At 37.4% G+C, this 16,290-nt stretch overlaps 1 protein-coding gene across 1 annotated transcript; it reads left to right on the top strand.

Moving 5' to 3' along the window:
- The first annotated feature begins 609 nt into the window (after nt 1–609).
- Nucleotides 610–2,220, top strand: LOC124370244 (piggyBac transposable element-derived protein 4-like). The gene has a single exon (XM_046828532.1). The coding sequence runs from the start codon at nt 610–612 to the stop codon at nt 2,218–2,220; it is 1,611 nt and encodes a 536-aa protein (XP_046684488.1).
- Nucleotides 2,221–16,290: the final 14,070 nt, after the last annotated feature.

Below are 16,290 nucleotides of genomic sequence, written 5' to 3'. Positions count from 1 at the left end.
CTGATAGGATGACATTCAGAAATGTACTATAAGACTTTAATATTTTAATTTTGAATATTAGTAGTCTGAGAAGACATTAATGCACTTTCCACATTTTGACTTTCACATACAACATTATTGCTTCATGGAAAGTTTGGATTAGGAGTGGGGAGGGGAGAGAATCGATATGAGATGCCAGGTTATAACTTGATCCTTCATTATTCTCAACAACTTATCCTGCTTTCCGGTTCTTAAATGATAAATTTAGAATTAATTATATGAGGGGTGTAGATGCAAAACTCACATTCTCCAATTTTTTAACACGTTCACTGCGCGTGGGACGCCGGCGTCCCATACCAATCCATTTGCGCATGCGCATGGGTGCCCGGCGTCCCATCACACCATCACTACGTTGGTCGTTTAGTGCCTGCTCAGGCTCCGTACAAGGAAGGCGATTATTTGTGCGCGTGTTGAAACCGCCATCTTTGTTTACACTGCACTGTTCGTGTCCCGCTGGCGCCTTTCTTTGTTCGTTGCTAGTGTCGTGAAGTGTGTCGTGTGTTTGTTGTTATATTTGTTATTTGCTATGTAGTTTTTTTATACTTCCTACAAATACTTGTGACTATAACAATGGCTGCCGGACTCAGTGACTCACAGATTGAACGGGAGGTTATAGACAATGACCTTGACAATGAATCAGACAGTTCCGTGCAGGAAAGTGATACCGATTCCGAAAGTGACTTGGATGATGACGGAACTTTTCCACTAAACCCTGCATGGTCTGCACAGCTACAACCCCCTACAGTTATTCCTTTCACAAAACAAAATGAACTATTAGTCCCTACGCCAAGAGAAAATAAGCCGGTAGATTGGTTTTTGCTTTTGGTTGACGATCAGCTGCTGGAAAGTATCGTAGCAGATACAAACAGGTACGCTTTTGACTTGTTTTTTGGGCCTTCCACTGAGCCACGATCACGTATTCACAGATGGAAGGACTTAACTTTAGACGAACTAAAAAAGTTCATAGGCCTATTGCTTCACACTGGTACGTTCAAACTGAACCGCCTCAATGACTACTGGAAAACCCATCGAATGTTCAACTTGAATTGCTTCCGTGACCATATGAGCCGTGATCGGTTTTTGATTATATTACGATGCATTCATTTCTCACATCATCAAAATGTAGCTCAAGGTGTACAGGAAGACCGTTTGTCAAAAGTAAGGATGCTAGTTGACCACTTCAACAAAAAGATGGATGATGTTTACTATCCAGGCAAAGAACTTTCTTTGGATGAGGCTATGGTTTTGTGGCGCGGTCGGTTGATTTTCCGACAGTACATCAAAGGAAAGCGCCACAAGTATGGCATCAAACTGTACACTCTTTGTGAACCTGGTGGTCTCATACTTCGTTTTCTTGTCTACTCAGGATCTCTCAGTGACTTAGGTGGGAAAGGTCATGCCACAAAGGTAGTACTACATCTTATGAGAGGGAAGCTCAACCATGGTCACTCGTTGTACATGGATAATTTTTACAATAGCTTTCCTTTGGCCTACCAACTGCTTAGGAAGAAGACGTATTGTACTGGCACACTTAGAGCAGACAGAAAGTACCTGCCAGATGAGGTAAAATCAGCCAAAGTAAAAAAAGGTGAGACAATTGCTCGGAGTGCAGAACAAGTCACTGTTGCCAAGTGGAAGGACAAGCGTGTAGTGACATACATCACTACAGAGTTTGAAAACAACATGGTTGAATCACGGAATCGCCATAGAGTAGCTAGAGTAAAACCCCTGCCCATTGTGAAATATAACACATTTATGAAGGGAGTGGATAGGGCAGATCAAATGCTAGCGTACTATCCATGCGAAAGAAAAACGCTGAGGTGGTACAAAAAGATCTTTGTACACATAATGCAGATGGCACTGGTGAACGCCTTGAAGCTGTACAACCTTTCCAATCCCCAAGAAACAATGAATCTTTATGACTTCAGGCTAGCTGTCATCGAATCCCTTGTCCCTGAGAAAGAGCTACAAGCCCCAGAACGTCCTCGCCGAAGCAATGAGAAGGCACTGCACGTTGTCTCCTTGATTGAAGGGAAGGACAACAGGAATCGGCAGAAGAGAAAACGTTGCAGAGTCTGCCACAGTGAAGGAAGAGAAAAACGTACTGCATACTTTTGTGCACAGTGCCCAGGAGAACCTTCACTCTGTCCTGTGGCATGCTTTGAAAAACACCATGCTTAGGACTGTTTAGAAGAAAGGGTGGTGGGAGGGATGTAAATACATGTAAATAGGTTTTATTTAGTTTTTAATTTTATTTTGATGACTTTTTTGTCATAAACAATACGATGTAGTGAAGGAAAAGCACGAACAGCCCTAAAAGTTTAGTCAGTGCGCATGGGATACCAGTGTCCCACATGGAGGAGTTTTCGGCAGTGCTGATGGGTGACCGGCGTCCCACAACTTTATGACGTCACTTCCGGGTGCAAGGTTAACTTCTGGCAGCTTCTTTCCTATCTACAAAACTGGCCTCACCATATAGTAAGTAAAAAAATTATATTTTATTTTAGCATATTCTAAAATTTTTTTCCAATATTTAGCAGTGAACGTGTTAAGGTATTGAGTTATGCAAATCACTTTGTTTGTAACGTAAAGGCGAAACGGATGGTAAAAATGGTTTGGGTCAAAACTCACATTTCAAGCTTTAAATAATTAGCCGAAAACAGAGTTTTGCTGAGGCTGGTGTGTCACTCTTGAACACTGTTACCCTAACCTCAAAGTTGCTACTGAGCGTTTTTAACACTCTTGTTCCGTTAAATTTGATTAATACAGTAATATTATAATAGTTTAAATGAGTAAATGACAATGGATGAACTAGTGCAGCCATCAACAGGGTTAACAAGAAAGAAGTCAAAGACACCAGAGAAAAAGGAAACAAAATAAAGCTAAAGAAGCAAGCTAAGTGTTCTCTAAAGCCAAAAGTTTTGTTATGACAACCTGTTCAAAGTATGATTTTAAGGCGAAACCCCTTATTAATCCATAGGCTTAGTAAAGTTATCACATTTGTTTACTTTGAAGAAAACATACTACGAGTATTTCGACAAGGTTATAATGCCTATCTTGTGTTGCCCATCTTAACTTGTTGCTTGTAATAATTTTTAAGCATAGGTTATGTAAACAGGCAATAAATCCTAAACAGTTAGAACCAAGAAAAATATTATTAGCATTTTAATACCAAAAGGCTAATAATATTTTTCTCTTTCAGGTATTCGTCTAAAGGTCTTCCCAGGTTTCCAACTTGTGGGCACAACACTAACAAATTTTAGTGTTCAACAATCCCACTTCAAGATGTTAGACGATTTCACCAAAACTTCTACTCTCAGAAAAACAAGGTTTATCAAGACAACTTTGTCTTTAAATTTACCTCCTCCGAGACAGTTAAAAGGAGACATCCAACTAGTGGGGCCTACAATAGGCAGGTCTTCAGGTGCCTCAACACTTTCCTGCGAATTCATATTCCACGATTTCGAGTTAACGGCATTTTGACACATTTCAGGAAAACGGGGGAGCTCTGTAAAGAGAATACAGGTGGTGATAAGGTTTCTATTAGAAATCAGCCCAAAAAAGAAAAAGGAATGCAGTTCATAAATAAATTCAAATGTTCTGAACCACATACATTATTGTGCTAAACATACAGGAAGAAAGTATCTTCTTGCAGAATTAACAGTTAAAAAAATGTGGAAAATGTACAACAGTTCACTTACTGATTATCAAAGTAATATAAAAGTCACACACACTGGTACATTTTTAACACTAAGTATAATCTTGGGTTTGGAAACGCCTAGGGTAGATGAGTGTTCTACCTGCCTGCAATTAGATGAAAGACTAAAACACGCAACCTTAGGCCAGGAAAAACAACAGTTAATTACTGAAAAGCGAGTTCACAAGTTGAGGGCCAATGCTTTTTACGAGGCACTGAAATGTACAGATCCAAATGTTTTAATCTTTAGTTATGATTGTCAAAAAAAACCTCCCTTTGCCTAAACTACCTGACCAGGCTACTTACTATAGCTGACTAATTTACCTCAACAATTTCACTGTTGTAAAAGGAAATTCAAAAAGTAAATTGACTTGTGAGAATGTTACAGCCTTTGTCTGGACAGAAAACCAATTCAAAAATGCTTCAAACGAAATTGCTTCTTATGTCTTCCACAAATTACAAACAACACCAATGGAAAGACCTTTCAATAAGGTACGATTAGTATGTGACAGTAATAATTAATTATTATGTTTGTCTTTATTTTCAATGTTCAAGTGTTATTATTTTAATTTTTAACTTAGGACGAAGTGTATTTTAATGTTTTAATAACATATAGAGATTAAAAAAATAGGGTACCGAAACCTGAAACTCGAGTTATCAATGAAGGAGGAGGAGCTCTTCTTATTGGAATATAAAATTTTCTATTATTTTAAGAAAGAAAACTCACAATTCTCCAATAATTTGTGTATTTTTCACGAGGCCTTTCGACATCGAAGATGCCATCATCAGGTGTGAATCAACAATTTAAAAACAAATATCAGCTGAGTAAAACTAACAAAATTTATATGGTTAAAATTAAAATAAAATAAAATAAAATAAATATTAGTATATGTATAAAAGTTTGGGGCAAAAAAGAATTTAGTTATATTTTAAAGGATTGGTGAATTTTGAATCGGTCCAAAATCATTGTTTAATACATTATCTTTATGTTTTGTTATGTATAATGTTTCATATGCATCGAGTTCTTCTTGTTTATGAACTTGTTTTAATAATGTAAAGTTTTAAAAGGTGTGGTTTGTTTCAAAAGCATGTTTAGCAATAGCAGATTTATCAGTTTGTCCATATTTATAATATCTTTCGTGTTCTTTAAATCTTTTTTTAATGGTTCTTTTTGTTTGGCCAATATAAATTTTATCACAATCTTCACAGTTAATTTTGTAGATGCCACTTTTATTTTCATCTAAAATTTTATATTTAGGATTTCCAATTAGGTTATTTATCTTATATGGTGTGTAAAATGTTATGTTCATGTCAAGATGTTTTCTAAATACTTTTTTAATTTCTTTATAAAATGGACCATAACTCATGGATTGCCAGTTTCGTTTTTCTTTTTGTTCACTTTTTAAAGTTGTCCTCGATGTTTTTGATAGATTCTTCTTTTGTTTTTTTAATAAACTGTCAATTAAGTGTATTGTTATCATGTGTAGCAATTGTAAGGTACTGTGACTATTTATAACACCTAGCTACTTAAAGCAAAAAAATACTAGTTATATCCATATAAGCTATATACCGATTCAGTAATAAGAGGAACTAATTCAAACGCCAGCACTCGTGTCTGCCACAGTAAACGTGATGAAGACAAAATATTTAAACAATCTTTGGGTCCGATGCATTTAACATATTACTGATTTTCAAACATGTTGTAGGGATGTGTTGTACTGAAGATGAAACAGTTTAACTTCATTGGATGGCAACAATTTAGAGTTCCAGACTCACCAGACTTAATGGTGAAGTTCGTCAATGCTGTGCAACACGTAAGCAAACGTCCCAGAGACGAGGGTAAGGGTAATAACGCACTGGAGCGACCGCGACCACGACCACGACCGCGACCGGTCGCTAGCGACCAAATTAACATAGACAGGCATGTACCAACGTGCATTGAACGACCGCGACCGCGACCGCGACCAGAGCTGTTGGCCGCGGCGACCAGAATATTTGGTCGTGGTCGCTGCGGCCAGACGATGTGACGCGACCACAGCCAACATGAGATGGCATGGGAGAACACGCACTAGTCCGCGACCAGTCGCTGTTGTGATATCTTCTCTCTTTTTGAGTAGTGTCTTTAATTTTGAGGTTAGGTAGGCAATAATGAGTGAAGTCGATTTCGATACAGAAAAGTTTATTCTGTGTGTTAAGGAAAGGCAATGTTTGTGTGACATGACAAAAGAAGAATACAGCAACAAAAATGAGAGGAAGAAAGCATGGCAAGAGATTACACTGTTGTTTAGCAGTGCAGAAGCAACCACTAAAGAAAAAAAATACACTATGTAAGTAACTGTTAATTACATTATTTATTTTACTTAGCAAATAAGTTACCTAATTAATAAAGTACCAGTGTGTCATGTAATGAGAAAAACAACATCAACAAGTTCTTGTTAATTATATTTCATTTTTGCTTTATTAAAGGTAGTGGTTTTGCCATGAAACTGCTCCTTCGTTTGCGAAATATTCTGCTAGAATGTTTCTTGCGTTTGAATTGTATTGACGTGTGTGTGTGCCTCCTCTTATGTTGTCATCACTTGGAAACCTATATAATGTGTCTGGAAACTGGAAACCATCTCTACTTCGTACGTAATTGTGCAAAACACAACACGCCTTAATAATGTCTATAGCTAACTCAATATTAACATTCAAAGCCCCATGGAAAATACGCCATTTATTGGCTAAGATTCCGAAGGTACATTCAACGTATCTTCTACCTCTGCAATGTCTGTAGTTAAACAATCTTTTCTTCATATTAAGCTGCTTTCCAATGAAAGGACACATAATTCTTTGAGACTGTGAGAAAGCATCATCAGCAAGAAACACAAATGGAATTGGTGTAGTACGTGTTTGTGATATTGGTCTGTCCTCGGGAATATCCATAGTACCAGTATTTCGAGGGGTTTCTGGTAAAATCACCCAAGTCCATTTTTTTCTGAAATCATGATTTTGTAACCTATAGATGGTGGAATTCAAGATCTACAGGAGGTAAAACCAACCATGTCATTGTTAACAATAGTAAACGAATTATGGGCAAAATAAGTTTTACCCAAATGGTTTTTACTTCTATTCAGTAGAAGTAAAACCACCCAAGTTACTTTGGGTGATTTTACCTCTATCACTTTTGCTGTGGCTAGATGAGCCAGCTGTGTTTTTTTTAACCTATAAGGCATGTGAGTGATTTTACCTCTTGTGTATACATTGTGATTGTATCTGTATCACATTGCCTTTAGTAAAGTGCACTAGTAAGGATATTGATAATTAATAAAGTGCTTTAATTAATTGTGAAAATGAAACGTTCTAAATTGATTTGTGAACTTGCTGAACGAAATGAAGTGTTGGAAATTAACAATCATAATGAACTAAGTGAAAGGAACCTAACCAAACATGATACAAATCTAACCAATCAGTTGTTTATAAACAGTGGTGAAACAACTAGGTTAAGTTCATCTTGTTCAATTCCAGGTAATAATTGTAGTTTACAATGTAGGCCTAAGGACCTGAACCAATCTTCTAGTTCCTCAGAATCTGATTCTGACTTAGTATACGACTCAGATGCAGATCCAGAATACTTACCAAAAACAACCGATCCTATTGCTAAAGGACTGAGAAAATATTTAAAACTACAGAGTACCAGACCTGTACTAAAAAGAAAGCTTGACGATGAATCTAGGCCTACGCCTATGACTACTGGCAATATTGTTATTAGGCCGACCCAAATTGAAAATGATATTGCTTTACCAAATGCTTTATCTTGCCCAGAGGTTACATTACATGAAGCAAATGGTGATGTGGCTGATCCTGAAATAAATATCATTACTATCGCTGATACTCCTGAAACTGAACCATTAAAAAAGAAACCAAGAAAAAGATGGAGCAAACCTCACCCAGAAACCTGGAAAGTCAACGTAAATAAATCCAATAGAAAACTAGGCCTACCATACAAAGCCAAAAAAGGAAAAAGTATGCCACCTAAAATCCCTAAGCCCATTGATTGCTCACAGTGTGTTTTCCAATGTACGTCCAAGTTCAGCGAAAATATCCGTAAGGAAATTTGTGCAGAATTTACATCAAGTTCATTCGAGCAACAAAAAAATTTAATTTTGTCCCTTGTTACAAAATCTGTAGTTGAAAGAAAAAGAAAACGAGATGATGACTCTAAAAAACCTGGCAAAATGTTCAGTTATTTCTATTTCTTTGTGAAAGAGGGTGAAAAAGTTAGGGTATGTAAACAGTTTTTTTTAAAAACCCTTTCAATTAGTAACGCTCCTCTGAAAACAGCATTTTCTATGCAATCTGAATTAACTGGTAATTTTAAAGGCTCTGATAACAGAGGTCGTAAAGAACCTCCGAACAAGACTTCTCAAGATTGGATTAATAAAATCAAAGCTCATATTGAAACTTTCACTACAATGGAGAGCCATTATTGTCGCAAAGACACCGAGAAAAAGTACCTTGATTCATTGCTTTCCATAAGTAAGATGTATGAACTTTTCAGTGAACTGTACAAAGATGAAGAAAACGTGCCAAAAGAGAATGTGTACAGAAAAGTGTTTTGTACAGAGTACAACCTTAGTTTTTTTCATTGTTCTAAAGACAGGTGTCTCATATGTCTGAACTATGAGAGTGCTACTGACGATGAAAAGAAACTGCTCCAAGCTTCATATGACGAACACATTATCAGGAAAAACGAAGCGAACGACAGCAAAGATTATGACAAAAAAAGAGCAACTGAAGATCCAGCTTTCGTTACTGCGAGTTTTGACTTGCAAAAGGTTCTACAAATTCCTGTTTCAAATGCTGGTCCTGTGTACTATAGTAGAAAACTATGTGTATACAACCTAACAGTGTATGAAGCAGCACCACCTAACAAAGCCTATTGTTTTTGTTGGAGTGAAAATAACGGTAAGAGAGGTAGTTGTGAGATCGGAACTTGTCTTCTACAGTGGTTTAAAACATTACCTGCACATGTTAAGGAAGTTTCTTTGTATTCTGATACATGTGGAGGTCAAAATAGGAATCAGTTTGTAGCAGCTCTATTTTTGTACATAGTAAAATATTTCCAATTTGATGTTATTGAGCACAAGTTTTTAGAGAAGGGGCATACGAAAATGGAAGTGGACTCAATGCACAGTGCAATAGAGCATGCACAACAAAATGTTTCTATAATGTGTATGAGAGATTGGTTAACAGTTTTTGCTATGGCCAGATCTAACAGGCATACTCACAAAAGGAAGAAGCCAAAAAAAGACGGGTATTTAACAAAAGAACTTCAGTTTAGCGACTTTATTGATTTAAAAGATCTAGCAAAAAACACTATTGAAAATAGAACTACTGACTCAAATGGAAAAACTGTAAACTGGCTGAAAATAAAACGTTTACGATATGAAAAAGCGAAACCTGGAACTGTGCTATTCAGTTATAACTGTAAGGGGGACAGTTATCAAGAACTACGCGTGATGGAAAACAAACCAGGACGACCAGTAAAGCAGTGCGATCTTAAGAATCTCTATTCTGGACAGCTTTCTATCTCAGAAGCAAAGAAGAAGGACTTGCTGAAGTTATGTAAGTCAAATGTCTTTCCTACAGAGCACCATTCTTGGATACAAAAGTTAAAGACATCTGGACACAAGAACACTGTGGACAAAACTCCAGAGCCAACCACCGAGGAGTACTTTTTTGAGGAAGATCAAGAAATTTCTTATGCCTAAGATGTATACGGACTACCTACTACGCCATACCTGTTAATTGACATCAAATAGTAAACTTTTATTTATACAACTAGGTGTTTTTATTTTGTCTAAAATAAAGTTTAACTTAATCAGCTCCGTTGTCATTCTTGAGTAATGTGCTTAAACCCCCATTTTCGTAGTGGTAAAACAACCCAAGTCACGTAAACAATTTTTCTTATTTTTTTTAAGCAGGTAAACAAAATAATATTTTGGTTAAAAACTAAATTACTTAAGGTAGTTTTAGTTTGACTACTAGTTGCTTTGTTCCTTTTCTTATTAAACATCAACAGTGATTTTACAGGGAAATTCGAATGTTTGTTTTCGCTCTACTGAAAAATTTAAAAACTAGGACTTGGGTGATTTTACCAGGAACCCCTCGATTTATTCTTTGGTACAAAGTTGATTGTTGGAATATAGTAGAGTCTCCACATTTTCCGTATGATCCAATATCAACATATACAAATTGATAGTTTGCATCGGTCACTGCCATAAGGATGATGGAGAAGTAGTTTTTGTAGTTATAGTACAGTGCTGCACTGTTAGGGGGTTTTACAATTCTAATATGCTTTCCGTCAACAGCGCCTAGACAATTAGGAAAGTTTGCCCTCTTTTCAAATTCAGCTGCAGTTCTTAACCAGTCTTCTTTTGTTGGTTCAGGTAGACATTCCTTCTGTAGAATATTCCATAGTGCAGAACATACTCTTGAAACAATTTCCTTTATTGTAGTTACTCCCAGACGATAAGAGTGGTGTAAGTCCACAAATGAATTTCCAGTCGCCAGATACCTGAAAATAAGAATGTGAGCTGTACTATTTATAGTATAATTAAACTGCAAATATTTTGGAAGTAACATTATGTAGTACAGCTTGTTACTTTCCTACTAAAATATACTACAAATTGAAGAAAAACAAAACCTCTAATTTAATAAGCGCTGTATTTGCAGAGATACGACTTCACTGGTTTTTTTCAGGTACGCACCTACAGAAAAAATGGAAGAGTGTGAAGGATTGTTACAACAGGGAGAGAAGGAGGTTGAGTGGTGGAAAGAGTGGTTCAGCTGCTAACAGAAAAACACCATACATATACTACCACATGTTGTCATTCTTGAATTCCAACAACCCACCAACCAATACCCATTCCAATGTGTCACATCCTCCAGATGAAGATGACATCGATCTTGAAAATACCCAATTGGACCAGGGACCAGAATCTGAAACACCTACTGCAACTACAGCGACGGCAGAGCCGTATGCAACACGGGTAACAGCCAAAAAAAGAAAACCAGAGGATAATGTTGGTCAACAATTAGTAAAAATATTGAAAGAATCAGCTGATGAAAGGCGCAGACATGATACAGAAGTTGGATGTGATGAGGATAGGTTATTCCTCTTGTCTTTAGTGTCGAATATAAAAAAGTTCCAGACCATTTAAAATTATCAGTCCGACGCCAAATTATAAATATCATTGAGCAGAATACAGTTCCTACCCAGCACTACCCAACACCTAATACTAATTACTCTCAAGGATACAGCACTAATTACAGTATTGATAATAACTTTCATTTCAGCCAACAAACTTCACCTCCACAATCAACAGGAAGAAATTAATACAACAACAGTAATAGCTCTCCAGTTTTTCAATGTTTTGAACAAAGTGAATAACGTCTTATAATAAGAGTATTTTGTTTGAAGTTCGTTTTGTTCATATCCAAACTTATTTTTTACAATCTTGCACATTGCAATATTACTTTTCTGTAATAAACACAAATAAACTTACCTTAATGTAACAAGTAGCTTTTCTTCATTTCCAATACATGACCGCATTGCTGTGTCTATTCCTCTAATACTATCTGCAATTTTACTTAGTATATAATCAAAACTAGAAACAGACATTCTTGTATAGTTAAAAAACTTTTCATCATATTGCCGTAACTCACAAAAAAATGTTGCGAATTGTCCTTTTGTAGACCTATATTGCAAAAGGGGATGTACCCAAAACCTCCGTTTTTTACGTTTAATGTAACGAGTATACACATGCGCTACAATAGCTATTTCCTCCAGGTCCATATTGCAACTGAATAGCGACCAAACTAAATTGTTCAAATTGCTGGTCGCGCGACCAGTCGACGTATTGGTCGCACATTATGCGACCGGTCGCGGTCGTGGTCGTGGTCGCGGTCGCTCCAGTGCGTTATTACCCTAAGGGTAAGAACAGAACAAGTGGGTCGCGGTCGATGTCGACATCCATGTAAAACAAACACGTTGTAGTGAATGGAAGAGAACAGAGCAGGTAAGTCGCGGTGGAGGTTTAGCGCGATGCCATCCAGGAGGTTTACATCGATGCTTTTGAAAATCAAATGAGTTTGTTTTACATGGATGCCTACTGCGCGTGCGCGGTCTTCAAGGATGCTTCGCTGTGATTGGCGCGTTCAGGGCCAAGTTGTCAACCCCCCTCCCCTACACCACATACCCCAACAGCTCGCATGTAGTCTGGCGTCTGTCATCCCGTGCGGTAAGGTACACCTAAATCTTTGTTGCGTTGTTTTGTTCAAATCAAGTATGAAGGAAGAACTCATAGCGATTGTGCATCTCACTCCCGTATTGTGGGACAAGACCCACAGACAACATCATAACCGGCATGTTCTAGAAAAGGAGTGGAAGAAGATAGCAAATCAACTTGGAACGACAGGTAATTGATACAAGTTACAATACACAAAATAAAAGGTATCCAGTTATTACAGAGACATATTATACAAGTGTTTTTATTTCAATTATCAACAAAAAGATTTTCTATAGTACATTTATAATAGGCTATTTTATTATTTCATAATTTATATTTTTTTAACATTTATTTTTAAAGGATTATTTTGCCGAAATTCGAAAATGCCTTGACAATATAGGCGAAATAATTGTAAAAGTGTACAAAACTTTATACTCATTAATAATACCGCGGAACCCCGAGTGGGCTTCGCGGCACTCAAAGGGTTAATCTAGAGTTGTTAAACAGCAGTCAACTGTTCTTAAAGAAATAATAATATTTTTATTCAATTTACTGTGCAGCTGTATTACAAAGGTATTTTTACACACTAAATTGGCCTATCTTTCTAGTGGATTGTTTACAAAATAATTTACAAACTTTCTTCTTATACACTTTGCTTCTTTTGCGGCCGCGTTTCTTGATCTTCCTGCCCTGTTGAGGTTTGATCTTGCTGGAACGGGTGGAAGGTCTTCAACGTCACCACAGAATCCATCCATATCAATAACTAATAATGTAAAATACAAACTGCTTTAATAATATCATCCGCAGTAGAAGGATTAGTTTCAATACAATTACTCAGGATACGCCACTTAGCAAATAAGATTCTAAAAGCACATTCGACAGTTTTTCTAGCCGTTGATAGTCTTTTGTTAAAAATCTCTTCAGCATCGCCTAGGTTGTTTCTTCCAAAAGGTCTCATGATGTTTTCTTTTAGTGGGTAAGCTTCATCTGCTATGAACACATGTGGAACTTTGATATCGGTAAAGAGAATCTCCGTGTCCTCAGGTATAGGTAATTTATTATTTTCCAATAAACGACCAACATCGGAAGCAGCAAACGTACCCCCATCACTTTGTTTCCCATAACCTCCAACATCAATACACACGAACTTGTAGTGGTGGTCGGCTACTGCTTGCAAAATATTAGAAAAGAAATATTTGTAGTTGAAATACATGGAGCCAGAACGAGTGGGACACTTTATTCTGCAATGTTTTCCATCGATTGCACCAATACTGTTTGGAAAGTTCCACACTTCATTGAACCGTTTAGCGATGCGTTGGAAATCTGAAGTAGACGGTGCAGGCACGTGGAGAGGTTGCAGAACCTGCCAGAAACACTTGCAGACATTTTTCACTATAGCAGCTACAGTTGATGCGCCCATTCGAAAGGAAAATGCAAGGGATTTAAAGCTACATCCTGTTGCTAGATACCCGAAACAAAATAAATTCACTTTCAATTTACTATACATACATATAAATAAATTTATGTATAGTATAAATGTGTATAAAAATATATATTTTTTATTCTTTATTTCAGATAAACAACTGACACATGTATGGAAAACTCTTCGCCAGGAATTTGGGAAGCAGCTAAGGAAGACCTTGAAGTCAGGATCAGCTGCTCCAGATGAGCCCTCCTCTCATTGGCCATACTTCGAGTTAATGCTTTTTTTTAACTGATTAGTTCATTCCTAGACCATCCAGTGGAAATCGTGCCACTAACTACGATTATAGCAGTGTTATCGTATCAGAAGATGGGGAAGAAGAAGGAAATGGGGATGATGTCCAGATTGAACAGTTAGAAACTATAGTTCTAGCTAAAAATCACCCTACAAATGTAGCCTCAGGAAATCTGACTAATGTAGCAGAATCCCGAAATGTATCAAAGACAAAGACTGGATACATCAAACGAGTAACACCTCAAACTGTTATTGGACAACAGCTGTTGGAACTAGAAAAAGAGAAACTGAAAATGAAACAGAATAAAGCAGCCGAAAACCCGAATGATGAGGATATTGGTTTCTTTAATTCTCTGTTACCACACGTAAGAAAACTGTCTCCACGTGATAAATTACGCTTTCGGATGCAAGTTCAAGGGATCCTTTTTGACATGGCCTACCCACATCAACAACCAATGACAGCCTCGAGTACTCCATACATGGCTCTTTCCCCACAACATTCCGCAACCTCAAGTTCAACTTCGTTTAATAATCCACTTTATGAGAGTGGTCACGAAGACGCCACGACTGGTAACACAGCTGCAGATGGTGGAAAGTATTATAAGTTGTAATTAATTTTACTGTATCAAAACTATGTCTCAAACCAATAAACTTGGGTTTATAAATTAGCGTTTCATTATCAACCATAAACTAAGACTCTTATTGGCCAACCCAAATATAGCTAAAATATTAACTAAACTTAAAAAACGTGTACTATAAAAGCCATGATTACTATATAAACAAATTATATTAAACCTCGTTTGATTTTAAAAATCAATAGATTGAAATAAAAATTCTTTTCTTTTGAAAATTATTGTCAAGAGCTCGTCAAAAAAATAAAATCACAAAAGTCTGAATAATAATAAATGACTGTATGACTCTGATTTTATAAATTACTGCATTACAATAGTAAATAACTTATAAAATAAGTACCGTAGCCTAGGGGCGTACTTTACAAACAAATAATAATTTATTCTCATTTTTACAAACTAGGTATTAATGTTATTGACTCAAATGATCAATGTTAAATTTTGAAATAATATAGTTAACCAAATATTTATAATATCACGTATTAGTTACCTGATTGTTACCACCAACTCTTCTTCTGCTTCAGTTGGAGTTCCATGAAAGTTGTGGTGAGAAACAGAGCAAACCAAAAACGGAACGGTTGTTTCCAATAAGTACGAGAATGTCACAGGCGTCATTCTCATATAAGAATGAAATTGTTCCGAGTCATTTTTCAGTTCGAGAAAAATATGATGGTATTCCCCTAGACTTCTTCTCAAATTTATTGGATGCACTGGAAACCATCTGTTGGGTATATTACCTATTAGCCACCACTTGGTGACAACTGACATTTCATCACTGTCATCACTTGACTCACAACGCATAACAAAAGCACAATCTAGTCAGTAAAATTTTATCAAACGAATTCACTTGACAGTGGTCGTAGCTTGACTGAGCAGCGTTGGTAACCTCCTTGCTATGTGCTGTCGACATCGACCGCGACTTAACTAGTAGCATCCACCGCGACCTCCACCTCTACCGCGACCCACTTGTTCTGTTCTTAACCTAAGACGAGTCGAGTTGCACAACGCCTTAGCGCGATGGAAAACTCAATGACGTCAATCGGCGCCAGAAGTCCTGATGACCCCGTGACCCTAAGACAGAGCGGCGCCTCGTAATGACGTCAACTCGGCCTATATAATCCCTCGAATCAATTACACATTCCATCTGCACGTTGAGACCCTCACTCATACTGTACAGTGATTGTGGCAGTGCCGGGGTGCTAGGTAACGATAATGGCTAGTTCTACTGTGATGTGCACCCTACGAAAACTGCGACGTGCGACATATGTGGTGCAACGGTGTGGTGCAAGTCCCACATGGCGCGGCACCACAACGTCATCAAGTGCAAGATAGCAAGTGGAGATGATTGTCATGTGCAAGTACCACTTCCTGTAACGGATGTTAAAAAAGAATGTGAAAACTTCAACACATTAATAACGGCTTCACACATGGCTCACCATTTTAAAGTATGTGTGTATCGGATAAAACGTCTGTGGAACCTAAGAAGCCGTGTCCCCATTGTCAGAAGAAGATAACAATGTCTAACTTGAAACGTTACATTGCCAATGTTCATGCCAAGCGTAATCTAAATCGAAAGAGTCAGCACATGCAGCAGAGCCTGTGCCTAGATTCCACAGTCGCTCGGATAGATCAGTGTCCGGAGCAATGACACGGTCGAAGGCTTTGACCTGCAACACTTTGTCCGCATCACATAGGTCCTCGGTGTTCTTGGGTTTGCTGTACCGGATTATCATGTTAGCGGGTGGCCTCGTCAAGCGAGTTAACACCGCGGTCGTTACATTTCATGCGTTCTTGGAGTCGAGTTCTAGGGCCCTGGAAATTGTATTACTCTTACAGCACAAAACGATAAAGAACAAAAGCGGTTTGAGACTGTCACAGGAGTACGGACAGCTAGAGAAAAACGTTGACAGTGGACTACTGAAAGACGTGTTGGGA

The sequence above is a fragment of the Homalodisca vitripennis genome, unplaced genomic scaffold, assembly GCF_021130785.1.
Source record: "Homalodisca vitripennis isolate AUS2020 unplaced genomic scaffold, UT_GWSS_2.1 ScUCBcl_68;HRSCAF=904, whole genome shotgun sequence".
Taxonomy (NCBI): Eukaryota; Metazoa; Arthropoda; class Insecta; order Hemiptera; family Cicadellidae; genus Homalodisca; species Homalodisca vitripennis.
Note: the sequence above shows the minus strand (reverse complement) of the source record. Positions and strands in the feature narration are given on the sequence as shown.